The sequence below is a fragment of the Amblyraja radiata genome, chromosome 4 (genome assembly GCF_010909765.2).
Source record: "Amblyraja radiata isolate CabotCenter1 chromosome 4, sAmbRad1.1.pri, whole genome shotgun sequence".
NCBI classification, from domain to species: domain Eukaryota; kingdom Metazoa; phylum Chordata; class Chondrichthyes; order Rajiformes; family Rajidae; genus Amblyraja; species Amblyraja radiata.
Window position 1 is genome coordinate 62,260,878 of NC_045959.1, and position 13,421 is coordinate 62,274,298.

Consider the following 13,421-nt stretch of genomic DNA (forward strand, 5'->3'; position numbering starts at 1 on the left):
TTCTTAAACATAAATTATTTATTTATTTCCAGGTATGGTGAACAGGGAGGTTTTGGAGCAGGTAGACCGGGGCTATAGAATGCCTTGCCCTCAGGGATGCCCAGATTCTCTGCACGAGCTCATGAAACAGTGTTGGAAGAAGGATCCCGACGAAAGACCAACATTCGAATACATACAATCCTTCCTAGAAGACTACTTTACTGCTACAGAGCCCCAGTATCAACCTGGAGATAACCTATAAGCCAAGTCAACTGCAGTCGGCTGTTGGTCTGCCATGATTCTAGGTGTCTTGCATCTCGACACCAAACCAACACTAAGAGACCATTTGGAATGCCACTATGCGGTTGCACAGAACCACTTTCTTTTTCTTGAACATGTATCATTTGTCATTGCACTTCAGGGTACTAAGGAACATTTTTATGAACACTAATTGTTTTTAGGTTAAATATGGTGTAGGATCAACAGCCCTTGTTTTTTAAATGTGAAGAGATACAATCATGTAAAACACTAATCTAAATATTAACTAGAATCCACTATTTTTGATGAGGAGTAAGTCTTTAACTTTTTAGACAATTGATACAGCAGTTTGATGGACCTCCAGCGACGAAATGAGTCCAGGTCTTTTTAAATGTTGAGTGAGTGCAAGCGTTAATCTAGTTTGGCAGACCTCAGTAATCAGATGACTGTGAGCGAGAGTATTGCACTGTGTTCAATACTTCTACTGATGTAACTGGAAATGCAGCATGAGATTTTAAATTTTATATATAGTTTGAGTTTAATTCAGAAATACAGGAAAATAATGAAAATGTTTTGTAACTGTTTATGAACTAAACTACAATCTTTTAAACTTGAAAATCATGTAATATTAGCTTCTTGGAAATAGGTATAGGGTGCTTTTTGATTTTTTTTTTGGGAAAGATTAATTTCAGTAAAACAAATTTCCATTAGTAAAGGGCTTGGTATTTAAGGATGTAGCTTATTTCTGCTCAACGAAATAAGAAATCTTAAGCAAAGTATCTAACGTGTGGATTCAGGCATATCAGGCAATAATGAACGCAGTGTTATTGCTACAATAGTGTTACAGTGACCAAGGTAGAAATGTCTATCATATCTGAACAGCAACACTAAGTTCATCATGGATAAATAAAATTAAATGCTGGATCTACTCAGCAGTTCATTAAGTTTATTATGCACTGTGGGAGTAACGCTGACATTTAGTCATGACATTATCAGCACTGAGGCACAATTCCATGAAGGTGAGCAACAGCATTTTCATATAATTTTAACTTCGAAATGTTTACAGGTCTTTTTGTGGAAATTTTTTACAGAGCATACAGTGCCCTCCATAATGTTTAGGCCAAAGACCCATCATTTATTTATTTGCCTCTGTTCTCCACAATTGTAATTTGTAATAGGTTAAAGTACACATTGTCAGATTTTAATAAAGGCCGTTTTTATATATTTTGCGTTCACCGTGTAGAAATTACAGCAGTGTTTATACATAGTCCCCCCATTTCAGGGCACCATAATGTTTGGGACACAACAATGTCATGTAAATGAAAGTAGTCATGTTTAGTATTTTGTTGCAAATCATTTGCATGCAATGACTGCTTGATGTCTGCGATTCAGGGACATCACCAGTTGCTGGGTGTCATCTCTGGTGATGCTCTGCCAGGCCTGTATTGCATCCATCTTTAGCTTATGCTTGTTTAGGGGGCTAGTTCCCTTCAGTTTTCTCTTCAGCATATAAAAGGCATGCTCAATTGGGTTCACTTGGGATTGACTTGGCCACTGAAGAATTGGCCATTTTTTAGCTTTGAAAAACATTGTTGTTTTAGCAGTATGTTTGGGATAATTGTCTTGCTGAACCGCCGGCCAATGAGTTTTGAGGCATTTGTTTGAACTTGAGCAGATAGGATGTGTCTACACTTTAGAATTCATTATGCTATTACTATCAGCAGTTGTATCATCAATGAAGGTAAGTGAGCCAGTACCTTCAGCATGCCCAGGCCATAACACCCCCACCACCGTGTTTCATAGATTAGCTGGTATGCTTTGGATCTTGGGCAGTTCCTCCTCTCCTCCATACATTGCTCTTGCCATCACTCTGATAGAAGTTAATCTTTGTCTCATCTGACCACAAGACCTTTTTCCAGACCTGTGGTTGCTCTTTTAAGTACTTCTTGGCAAACTGTAACCTGGCCATCCTATTTTTGCAGCTAACCAGTGGTTTGCATCTTGCAGTGTAGCCTCTGTATTTCTGTTCATGAAGTCTCTGGACAGTGGTCATTGACAAATCCACACCTGACTTCTAAAAGTGTTTCTGGTCTGTTGGACAGGTGTTTGGGGATTTTTCTTTATTATAGAGAGAATTATAAACAGCTGTAATTTCTACATGCTGAAACAAATGAATAAAAATACCCTTTAATAAAATCTGATAATGTGCACTTTAACCACATGTGATTGTTTCTATTACAAATCTCAAATTGTGGAGTGCAGAGGCAAATAAATAAATCATGGATCTTTGTCCCAAACATTATGGAGGGCATTGTATCTTCTTAATCAGTGCCATCACTTGTACATTTTTTCCTTCAATATATTTTGTGATAGTTTTAAATCTGTATGAAATCATAGAATCTTTTTTTTTTTTTCTCTCTTCGTAATATTTTTGAAAATAACCAAGCCTATGTGTTTGTTTTCTGTATTAATTCCAGATCTCCTTTGCCAGAAAACTTTCTGGTGATTATTTTCATTAATGGACTGAATCATTCCTGTAACAACATTTGTACAGTAAATAAACACTAATTTCTGTTACTACTTTATCAAGAAAAAAGACTAGCTCTTTTTTAGGTATTTCTCTTAACTCCATTATCCTCAAGGAAAACAATGCATAATATTTGTTTTGTTTCATTTATGATGAGAGCTTCCAAAATTTACTACATTAATTTCTGTGTCTAAAGCAATACCATTAATTTCTTAAAGTTGTGGAAAAAAGATATGCTGATGTTTTCTCTGAAACTGGCGTGTCTAGTTTTCTGTGCAGATATACATAAAACTCTGCTTTGAAGTATTGCCATCTAAAGACTTGAGGGTGGTAGGAAGAAGATGAAATTGCAAAAAAACATTCTGTAGCTATCTAATATAATCTTTAAAAAAGAATAATTTTATGCATTGTCTGATCTTATGCAAATCTGCATTATTTAGGAAAACAAAATGTCACTTTATTTCTAAATTTTCTTTTGCAGATTCATCAATGGTCCTTTGAACTAGGTAGACTTAATCAATTGAAGCTGTTGTTAAAATGCTGACTTTGCTAATTGTGTGTCAGTCATCTGGGTATTAGCTTCTTGCCGTCAAGCATGAATTTAAACCCACTAACCCTGCTCAGATTAAGAGTTCTTTCTTGCAGCACCACAGGGTAATAAACACAGCACTCTATAAGTAACATAATAGGCAAACAAAAAATAAGTTCAATAAATTGAAGAAAATATAGTGTAAAACAAAGCCTGAAGTCCATAATGCAACCAAGGCAGTTTGTAGTTGGTAACATAAAAAATAGGTGCAGAAGTAGGCCATTCGGCCCTTCGAGCCTGCACCGCCATTCAATATGATCATGGCTGATCATCCAACTCAGTACCCTGTACCTGTTTTCTCTCCATACCCCGTTTAATGTTTAACGTTTAATATCCTGATGGTTGTTGGGAAGAAGCTGTTCCTGAACCTGCACGCTAGTTTTCTCACTCGTGTACCACCCTCCCGATAGCAGGAGCAAAATGAGAGCGTGGCCAGGATGATGTGGGTGCCTAATGACACAGGCTACCTTTTTGAGGCTTGGACTGCTGCAGACCTTGTATTGAAGGTACATTCCTTTGTGAAGTGTCTGAGAATTTAGATCCAGTAATGATGAAAGGAACAACATTGTATTTCTGAGTTGGAATTATGTGTAGCTTGGAGGATACTGCAGATGACGCTGCCATTATTTACTAATGGGTGTGCCCTAAATTCCTGCAATCTAATGCTGGGACTTCCCACTACTGACACAATACTATTGCATTGACATCTCTCTGCTTAACTTTGCACAAGCTGAATCAGATTATGTGTGGTTTTGCATAGTTAAATCCTTGAGCCAAGTTTTGCCATGATGAACACTAACTTTCACTGCCATCTCACTGTCTCAGTCCATATGCCACTGCAATCCTTTGTGGTTTTAGCATCTCCAAGCTGACTTCTTGTTGCGAATAAAAAGCAAAGTGCTGGTGTAACTCAGCGGGCCAGGCAGCTCATCCTTGGAGAACACGGATGGCTGACGTTTCAGGTTGGGAACCTTCAGACCCCAGTCTGGAGAAGGGCCCCGACCCAAAACATCATCCATCATTTTTCTCCAGGGGTGCTGCCTGATCCGCTGAGTTACTCCAGCACTTTGTGTCTATCTCACCCCTTACAATGTTCTTCAGCACTTTTGTGTTTTGCTCAAGGTTCACGCAATTACAGTTCCTTGTGTCTCACGTTTCGCTACCATTTCAATCAGCATAATTAAACATCTGATCAGGAATTTTGATTTTTTTTTCTCATACTTAAATTGTTACATTTACCTGGTCAAGAGTAGGATGTATTTTATGGAATAAATTACATTTCAAATTATTAAATTGAAACTTATAAGTAGATTGCTGTGTGGCATTCTTCAACCTGTGGAACAGCTGCTTTGTTTTAATATCAAGTCAAGTCAAGTTTATTCGTCACATACACATACGAGATGTGCAGTAAAATGAAAAGTGGCAATGCTCGCGGACTTTTGTGCAAAAAGACAAACAAACAAACAACCAAACAAACTATAAACACAATCACATAATTTACATTTTAAATATTGTGGGCGGAAGGAAAAACGTTCAGTAAAGTTAGTCCCTGGTGAGATAGGAGTTTACAGTCCGAATGGCCTCTGGGAAGAAACTCCTTCTCAACCTCTCCGTTCTCACAGCATGTCAACTGAGGCGTTTGCCTGACCGTAGCAGCTGGAACAGTCCGTTGCTGAGGTGGAAGGGGTCTCCCATGATTTTATTGGCTCTGGAGTTGCACCTCCTGATGTATAGTTCCTGCAGGGGGGCGAGTGAAGTTCCCATAGTGCGTTCGGCCGATAGCACTACTCTCTGCAGAGCCTTCTTGTCCTGGGCAGAGCAATTCCCAAACCAGATGGTAATATTTCCGGACAAGATGCTTTCCATAGCCGCTGAGTAGAAGCGCTGGAGGATCCTCGGAGACACTCTGAACTTCCTCAATTGCCTGAGGTGGTAAAGGCGCTGCCTTGCCTTACTCACGAGTGCTGCGGCGTGTGATGTCCATGTCATATCCTCAGAGATGTGGACTCCCAGATATTTGAAACAGCTCACCCTATCCACAGTATCCCCATTTATCCTCAATGGTGTGTATGTCCTCGGATGATGAGCCCGCCTAAAGTCAACGATCAGCTCCTTAGTAATGAGAGGTATCAAAGTATATTGTGAAATATAAATTTCTCATTCTCCTGGATGTTTGCAATGATTTTTTTGCAAGCTCGGCAAGTTTCCTTTTAACCATATAACAATTACAGCACGGAAACAGGCCATCTCGGCCCTACAAGTCCGCGCCAAACAATTTTTTTCCCTTAGTCCCACCTGCCTGCACTCATACCATAACCCTCCATTCCCTTCTCATCCATATGCCTATCCAATTTATTCTTAAATGATACCAACGAACCTGCTGCCACCACTTCCACTGGAAGCTCATTCCACACCGCTACCACTCTGAGTAAAGAAGTTCCCCCTCATGTTACCCCTAAACTTCTGTCCCTTAATTCTGAAGTCATGTCCTCTTGTTTGAACCTTCCCTATTCTCAAAGGGAAAAGCTTGATCACATCAACTCTGTCTATCCCTCTCATCATTTTAAAGACCTCTATCAAGTCCCCCCTTAACCTTCTGCGCTCCAGAGAATAAAGACCTACCAGAGAATAAAGACCTAGAATTCCCTTGTCTATAGACTGTTCCCCACTGGGTCATTATTGTTCAGAGAAAAACATCCCATATAAAGATGTTTCCACTCATACCATGGGATTCAGAGATGGTGATTTGTATTACAGAAAATAGTAATATGGGAAATTTTCTAGGAATGCATACCCCTGGATTATCTTTATCTTTAAAAGTCCGCATGACCTCATTAACCCCTTTGTGCATTTCCATGCTAATTCTTGCAGGCTCCACTACCTGGCCAATTCTTAGTTTTTCTTTAATTTACCATTTTTTTAAAACACTTTTTATGTTTTGCTGGCATCCAGACTCTATCAACCTTTTCTTACAAAATATAAAATCCTAATTATATGTCTGTGCATTATATGTCCACTTAGGGAAAACATGGTGGTTGTGGCAAAATAATTATTTTAGCCATATTTTGTGCAGTTTATCAGTTCCTTGTGCTTGCATGTATGTAGAAAGACACACTGGCACTGAGAACTATGCAGGCAGATTTTCATCGTTCTTGTGCATCATCGATATCAATAGCAGAGAAATAAGTAAGGGAATGAGACTGATGGGTTGGATCTGAGAACTGGTGCAAGCATGCTGAGCCAAATTACCTCCTGACACAAGAAAATATGAAAAGAGTTTTTTTTATTTGTATTTTTATTAGAAGCAATGTACAGTAGTATAAACCGCAGCATATGACAAAATACATTTAATGTACATCTTCTATTTTAAGTAGACCAAGAAAGAAGTAGAACAAGAGTGAAAGTGAAAGAAATAGTGATGTGTAAACCCCTAGACTACCAGATAGTGCAGTCCAGGAGTGAACGAGTAAAAGCCTATAGAAGAGTAAGAAGACAAAAACCAAAAATAATAAAGAAAAAGAAAAAAGGGGCCCTTGCGTGTTGGTATACCTGCTCCATTTCTCACCACACACATCACCCTGTTCATGAATCGGTTTAATTCCAGAGTTGTGTTGCACCATACTATAAAAACCTGGATGCAACATAACTTCCTCAAACTCAACAGCGATAAGACAGAATTCCTCCTCATAGGCTCCAAAGCCACACTCAGCAAAATCAATAACCCCACTCTCACCATCGACGGCACCACTGTCTCCCCATCTCCCCAGGCCCGCAACCTTGGCGTGATCTTTGATTCCACCCTCTCCCTTGAGCCTCACATCCGCCATGTCATTAAAACCTCCTTCTTTCATCTCCGCAACATCGCCAAACTCAGACCCTCTCACACCTCCCGTTGCTGAAAGACTCATCCATGCCTTCATCTCCCGACTGGACTATTGCAACTCACTTCTCCTTGGCATCAGCTCCACCTACATCAACCGACTCCAACTGGTCCAGGACGCAGCCGCCCGACTCATCACCCACACCAAATCCTGGCATCACATCACTCCAGTCCTCAAACAACTTCACTGGCTTCCCATCTCCCACCGGATCACTTACAAAATCCTGATCCTCACCTACAAAGCCCTCCACCATCTGGCCCCCCCCCCATATCTCACTGACCTCCTCTCCCCCTACCAACCCTCACGGTCACTCAGATCCACATCAGCCGGTCTCTCCATCCACAAGTCCAACCTCCGCAGTTTTGGGGACAGAGCCTTCTCCAGGGCAGCTCCCAGGCTCTGGAACTCCCTCCCCCAACTAATCCGCAATTCCGTGTCCCTCACCATCTTCCAGTCCCGCCTCAAGACCCATCTCTTCACCTCTGCCTATCCTTAGCCCCACGTCCCCCTCCCTTTTCATCTGTGCATTAATTGCCTCGTATTGTGTTTTGAATTGAATTCTGTCTTTACTTTGTGTACTAGTCATGTCTCTACTATTTATTTCATTCCCCTTACATGTTTTTCATCTACCTGCTAAATTTTTGTAAGGTGTCCTTGAGACTCTTGAAAGGCGCCCATAAATAACATTTATTATTATTATACTATACTTGTAATGAATCAAGGAAAGGACACCATGTCTTTAAAAATTGCTCTGATTTTCCTAAGACGAACCTCATAACTTCAAGATGTAGCGTCTCAGACATGCTCGTAATCCACATTTTAAGCGGTGGGGTGGATGCATTTTTCCAAAATCTAAGTATACGTTTTTTTGCCATTATCAGGCCATAGTTGAGGAAATGTCTTTGAAATATTGATAGCTCAGGGCAGGCACCTGTTGTTCCATATTTTGTGCATAGTTTATCAGTTCCATGTGCTTGCATGTATGGAGAAAGACACACTGGCACTTTGAGAACTATACAGGTAGATTTTCATCGATCTTGTGCATCATTGATATCAATAGCAGAGAAATAAGTAAGGTAATGACTGATGGGTTGGATCTGAGAACTGGTGCAAGCATGCTGAGACAAATTGACTCCTGACACAATAAAATATGAAAATAGCTCAAGTGTTGGTATTAGTGAGTATTCGTTAATCAATTTTAAATGGAGTTTATAAATATTTTACTGTTTTAATTTATTTTTGTGAATCCTCTTCACAATCCAGCACGCTGTCCAGAGGGTAAAGTAACTATCTATATATATATATAAAACTGTGTGCCTGCTGGCTGGCTGCTGGCTTTCTGCCTGACTTGTGGTTGCCAGCCTGTGGGTGCCAGCCTTTGATTCGTTGCAACAACACCCGACCCACAAACGCCCTGATTTTTTCCATTTCGGTAGAGATTTCACTTTTCATTCCAAGTATCCACTCCTCATTAAATGTCGTTGTTTATGTACACATTTTTATTCAAATCCTTCTCCCCCCCCCCCCCCCCACTCACTCATTTTGTCGCCTCCTGCTGGCCAGCGACCATAACGGCTGCTGGCGCCCGCATCTCGCCTCAAAGACGCCATTTAAAAACAGCCACACTGCTGATTCCTGAGCCGCTTGAGTTGGAGGACCACGTCTCCCGTGGGGGCTACGGGTAGGTAACGGCTGCGTTGGGGGAGCAGACCTAACGGGTCTGCACTTTGTCTAGTATTCCACTAAAAAGCACACAATAGTTACATGCTGCCTCAAGAAAGGAGCAGCACAGCAATGAAAAGTTTTATTGTCACTTAGTTTTCAGGACCAATTTTCACTTAAGTGAATGACTCCCAGTCAAAATATGCTTGAAATTGAATTGATTGATTGATTGATTGATTACTTTATTAATCCCCTTATTCAGGGGAAATTCTGAAGTCCTTGCAGCACACTAATAAAAATACAACACAGTATTCATAAAGAAATTCAACACCAAAACATCCCCCCACAGTGATTCCCACTGTGGGGGAAGGCACAAAGTCCAGTCCCCATCCTCTTGTCCACCCAGGAAACCTGCCCATATTAGCAATTGGGAGCACCCTTCCTGACTGGTTGTAAGTCACTAAATGCTTAATATACATGTCAATAAGTTGAAGGCCAAGAAACTAGGTGAAAACCATGGCTGGTTGAATTGTGAAGGAATTTGAGCTGGAAGGGGAATAACCCACTTTTAATTCTGTGCTATTGAGGGAGAGCCTAACCTAGCCAGAGTGCCAATAGGAAATGCGGACAGCTGCAACCCATAATCTATCAAAGTATTAATGAGCCTCCACTGCATTGCATTCTTAATTGTTCAAGCTACCCATTGTCCACGTAAAGATATTCTTCCTTGCACTTCAAATCAGTTGCAAATCAATGGAATTGAACCCTGGCCAGAGTTAGCACCTTAGAACATGAAGCTGATGACATCGTACACTGGAAAACAAATGCAGCCCATATTGGCACCATCTGGATGGTGTATCCTAACTAACCAGGTTAGCAATGGGAAATAAATTCTGACTAAACTTCACACCAGTCATATTCAGTGCATACTATAAAACTGCTATAATAATTTAATATCACATGACATTCCTTTCAGATTTAAGGAATTTTGGAAAGCCTTCATTTCAAAAGAAGTGAATGCTTGCAGCTATAATGCATGATGTTTCAAACTAGAACATTGTTTCGTGTGTATGCTTCTTCCACGGGGATAGAAATAATTATTTAGATGCAGCCACTGTGACTAATTTCTGCTGCACTGATTCCACGAAACATGCTTAGAAATATTTGACTTTAATTATTTGTGGTCTCCATTTCCAACTGACAATAGAATTGTAACTGGCAAATACAATTATACTTTTAATATCTACACTTTCAAAAGTAAGTCTGTCCAAGCAGTAAATCCAAGTGATAATGATCTGTGTTATTAACAAAATCACCTGAGATATTATATGGGGCGTTCAACAAACCAAGAAAGTTAAGATATTTTAAATTCCATGACAATACATTCCCTTGGGGGATGTTTAAAGACACAAAACTATCCATCCCCTTCTCACTAGGTGGTGGCAGGTCCCTGTGTCAGTTCACACGAAGCCCCACAGTGATGTGATAGGGAGTCATATCATGACTCATGATAATGTAAGGTTTAGAAACTGTTGCCAATGATGCAAGGGTAAGAATTACATATTAAGTTGACTGGAAGTACTTGACTTGAACTACTATTACATTATTACCACAAGACAACAAAAATTGAACGAGTACCTAGTTAGCTAACCAAATGCATTGGATGAAACAATGGATTTTCCCCAAGAGTTTTTTATCTACTTGGGAAGAGGATGGAGAAAGTGAAATTCTTAACATCCTTGCATCATTGGCAACAGTTTCTAAACCTATTATCATGAATAATCATATCTAGTCTCAAACTTCTGCTCTTGGAACAAGCCCAGCTTTTTCTGGAAATATTTAAATAAATTGTGTACTCTTTGGCATTCACATTTTTGAAAAGGACCTGCAAGTAGAAACTGCCATTATTTCCCAGAAGTTACGACTTTAGAGATACTGCGCAGAAACAGGCTCTTTGGCCCACCAAGTCCACGCTGATCAGCAAACACCCCGTACCCAATCTTACGCACTTGGAACAATTTAACATCTTACCAAAGCCAATTAACCTACAAACCTGTATATCTTTGGAGTGGGGGAGGAAACCCAGTCACTGGGATAACATACAAACTCCATATAGACAGCACCTGTAGTCAGGATCAAACCTGGGACTCTAGCCCTGTAAGGCAGCAGCTCTACCACTGTACTGCCATAGTTGCCATTATCATTCTACAAGGCTGCAGCAGTACACTGTAAAACTAAAAGGGAATAAACTTTCAATATAATTTACTAGTAAGAAATGTAAGTTTGGGTTTTCTTTCCCTTGTCTCTTCCCCACCCCAGCCTTTAGTGTTACAAAGACATTTCCATCTTGATAGTTGCATGTGGATTGTAATCCTCTACATTAAAATCTTCTGCACGGAAGTCATCAATATTTTCCACCTTGCGCAAGATCTTCAATTTTGGAAGAGGTCTGGGTTCACGCTGGAGCTGGGGTAAAATGAAAAAATATTTGGATTTAACAACAGCCGTCTCAAAATTATTAAAATATAAATATACTTGGCCCCACTGTAAAAAAAGGGATGGTTTGATTTTAAGCAAATGGGGCAAAAAGATTACTTTCTCACACATTCAGATAACACCATGGCTCGGAATTTTACACAACAAGTTTGCTATGAATGTCATTATCAAAGAAAATCTGATCCTCATCTCCTAAGATCTGGGTACATAGCATGCATGGTCAGATAATACCTTCAATGTATTATACATTAAATAATCACTTTTCAAGTTACTTGTTCAACACAATGAAGAAGGTGGTCTCAGTATATTGATAGTGGAATTCATCTTAGTTACAAATAGGGAGCTCCCTCGATATTGAAACATGCTGGAATATCAAGTGTGTAATGAATCCAGTGCACATAACTTTTATTCAACTGATTGCAAATCTTTAGTTGATGAGTACACCTGAAACAGATTAGGTTTTGGCCTAAGCTCCCACTAACTTCATTTCTAATGCACTGAGACAAAGGACAATGGCAAAATATGACTTTCAAAAAGCTGACAAGAATGATGAGTAATAAGACTTCTCTGTCACTTTCAGGAATTATCATAGTTATACAGCACAGAAACAAGCCCTTTAGCTCAACCCATCCAAACTGACCAAGATGCCTATTTGATATACCCACCACCAGCTGTGTAGAACATTTGTCTCTCTGGTGCCTTTTAAATCTTACCCTTCATGTCTTAAACATCCTTTATTAGACCAAGGGGGACTCATTGGGTCCAGTCCCCTCAACGAGGGGGGGGTCTTCACACACATACTAACCAACCCCCACACACACTAACCCCCCCTTTGAGCGCGAGTTCTCCGGTTTAAACCCAGAGCCCGGGGTTGGGGGGGAGGGCGGCTGGGCCATGTAACTCGCAGCTCGTGGAAAACAGTGCCCCTGCACGTTGAAAATCCTGCGCAGCTTGCCGCGATGTGCAAAGGCATCCAGCTCGCTTCAGCACGTTAGATTTTAAAAAGATGTCAGATTGGTGAACAATTTTAGTAAAAAACTCAGGAAATAATGAATCATATTTTCAGGTGAGGGCATTTTTGAAATCATGAGGTAAATCTCTACCGGATTATGTAAAAATGTCACTGTTACAGCGGGTTTTCGAGGAAATGTGAATCAAAGAAAATGTTCGGGCAAGCAAGCAAGCAAACCCACAAGTAAACATCCAAGTTCAGACTTTTATAAGTTACTAGACCAGGGGGGACCTGTTGGGTCCCATCCCCTCAATGCGCAGTTGCGGGGGGGGGCCTTCTGCATCACACATATTAACCACCCCCACACACACTAACCCCCCTTAATATTATATTAATATTATTCATTTGCTCCTTTTACCCCATCTCACGCCCTATCTACTCACGCATAGCCCCCAACTGCGCAAGCGCGGCTAGAGAGGGAGGGGGGTAGAGATTGAGGGATGGGGGGGCGCGGTGTCACAGGGGTGGGCTGGTTCCCGAATGCAATACTCCACTCACCCATAGGTACCAATATTCACCACTCCCCAGAGAGGGAGGGTACGGGGCAGAGAGGGAGGGGGGGGTGCAGAGAGGAACGGGGGCAGAGAGGCAGGGGGGGGGGGGCAGAGAGGGAGGGGGGGCAGTGAGAGAGGGGGCAGAGAGGGAGGGCCCTCTCTCCCACCCCCCCCCTCCCTCAACCACCCCCTCTCTTTCTCTGCCCCGGGGAGGGGGTAGAGAGGGGGGGGTAGAAGCAGCACCTACCCACCAGGCGCCGGGTCCGAGCTAGGCTGCGGCTGGCGTGGACCAGAGCGAGGCACGGAGCGATCTGAGGATCACCCTCTCTGCCCCCCTTCCTCTGCCCTCCCCCCCTCCGCTCTGCCCCTCGCTCCCTTTCTGCCCCCGCCCCCCCCCCCTCTGAGAAGTGGTGTAGAGTAGGCCATTCGGTTCTTCAAGCCAGCACTGCCATTCAATGTGATCATGGCTAGTCATCCACCACAATCAGTACCCTGTTCATGCCTTCTCCCCGTGTACCCTGAC

The 13,421-nt window shown here is 41.5% G+C and overlaps 2 protein-coding genes across 6 annotated transcripts in view; one reads left to right on the forward strand and one right to left on the reverse strand.

Moving 5' to 3' along the window:
• Nucleotides 1-2,833, forward strand: part of yes1 (YES proto-oncogene 1, Src family tyrosine kinase) — a 58,529-nt gene extending 55,696 nt beyond the window's left edge. For 3 of the 5 annotated variants that reach the window (XM_033019612.1, XM_033019610.1, XM_033019613.1), the window contains exon 13: nt 33-1,415. In XM_033019612.1, coding sequence (XP_032875503.1) covers nt 33-241 — 209 coding nt within the window. In that variant the 3' untranslated portion in view covers nt 242-1,415. Of the gene's footprint in view, nt 1-32 lie in introns of all 5 variants that reach the window. The other 2 variants (XM_033019614.1, XM_033019611.1) reach the window with 1 other exon arrangement.
• Nucleotides 2,834-10,047: 7,214 nt separating this feature from the next.
• tyms (thymidylate synthetase) overlaps nt 10,048-13,421 on the reverse strand; it is a 28,903-nt gene continuing 25,529 nt past the window's right edge. Inside the window, exon 7 of the mRNA XM_033019616.1 lies at nt 10,048-11,362. Within this exon, the coding sequence (XP_032875507.1) occupies nt 11,225-11,362 (138 nt within the window). The 3' untranslated portion in view covers nt 10,048-11,224. The remainder of the gene's footprint in view (nt 11,363-13,421) is intronic.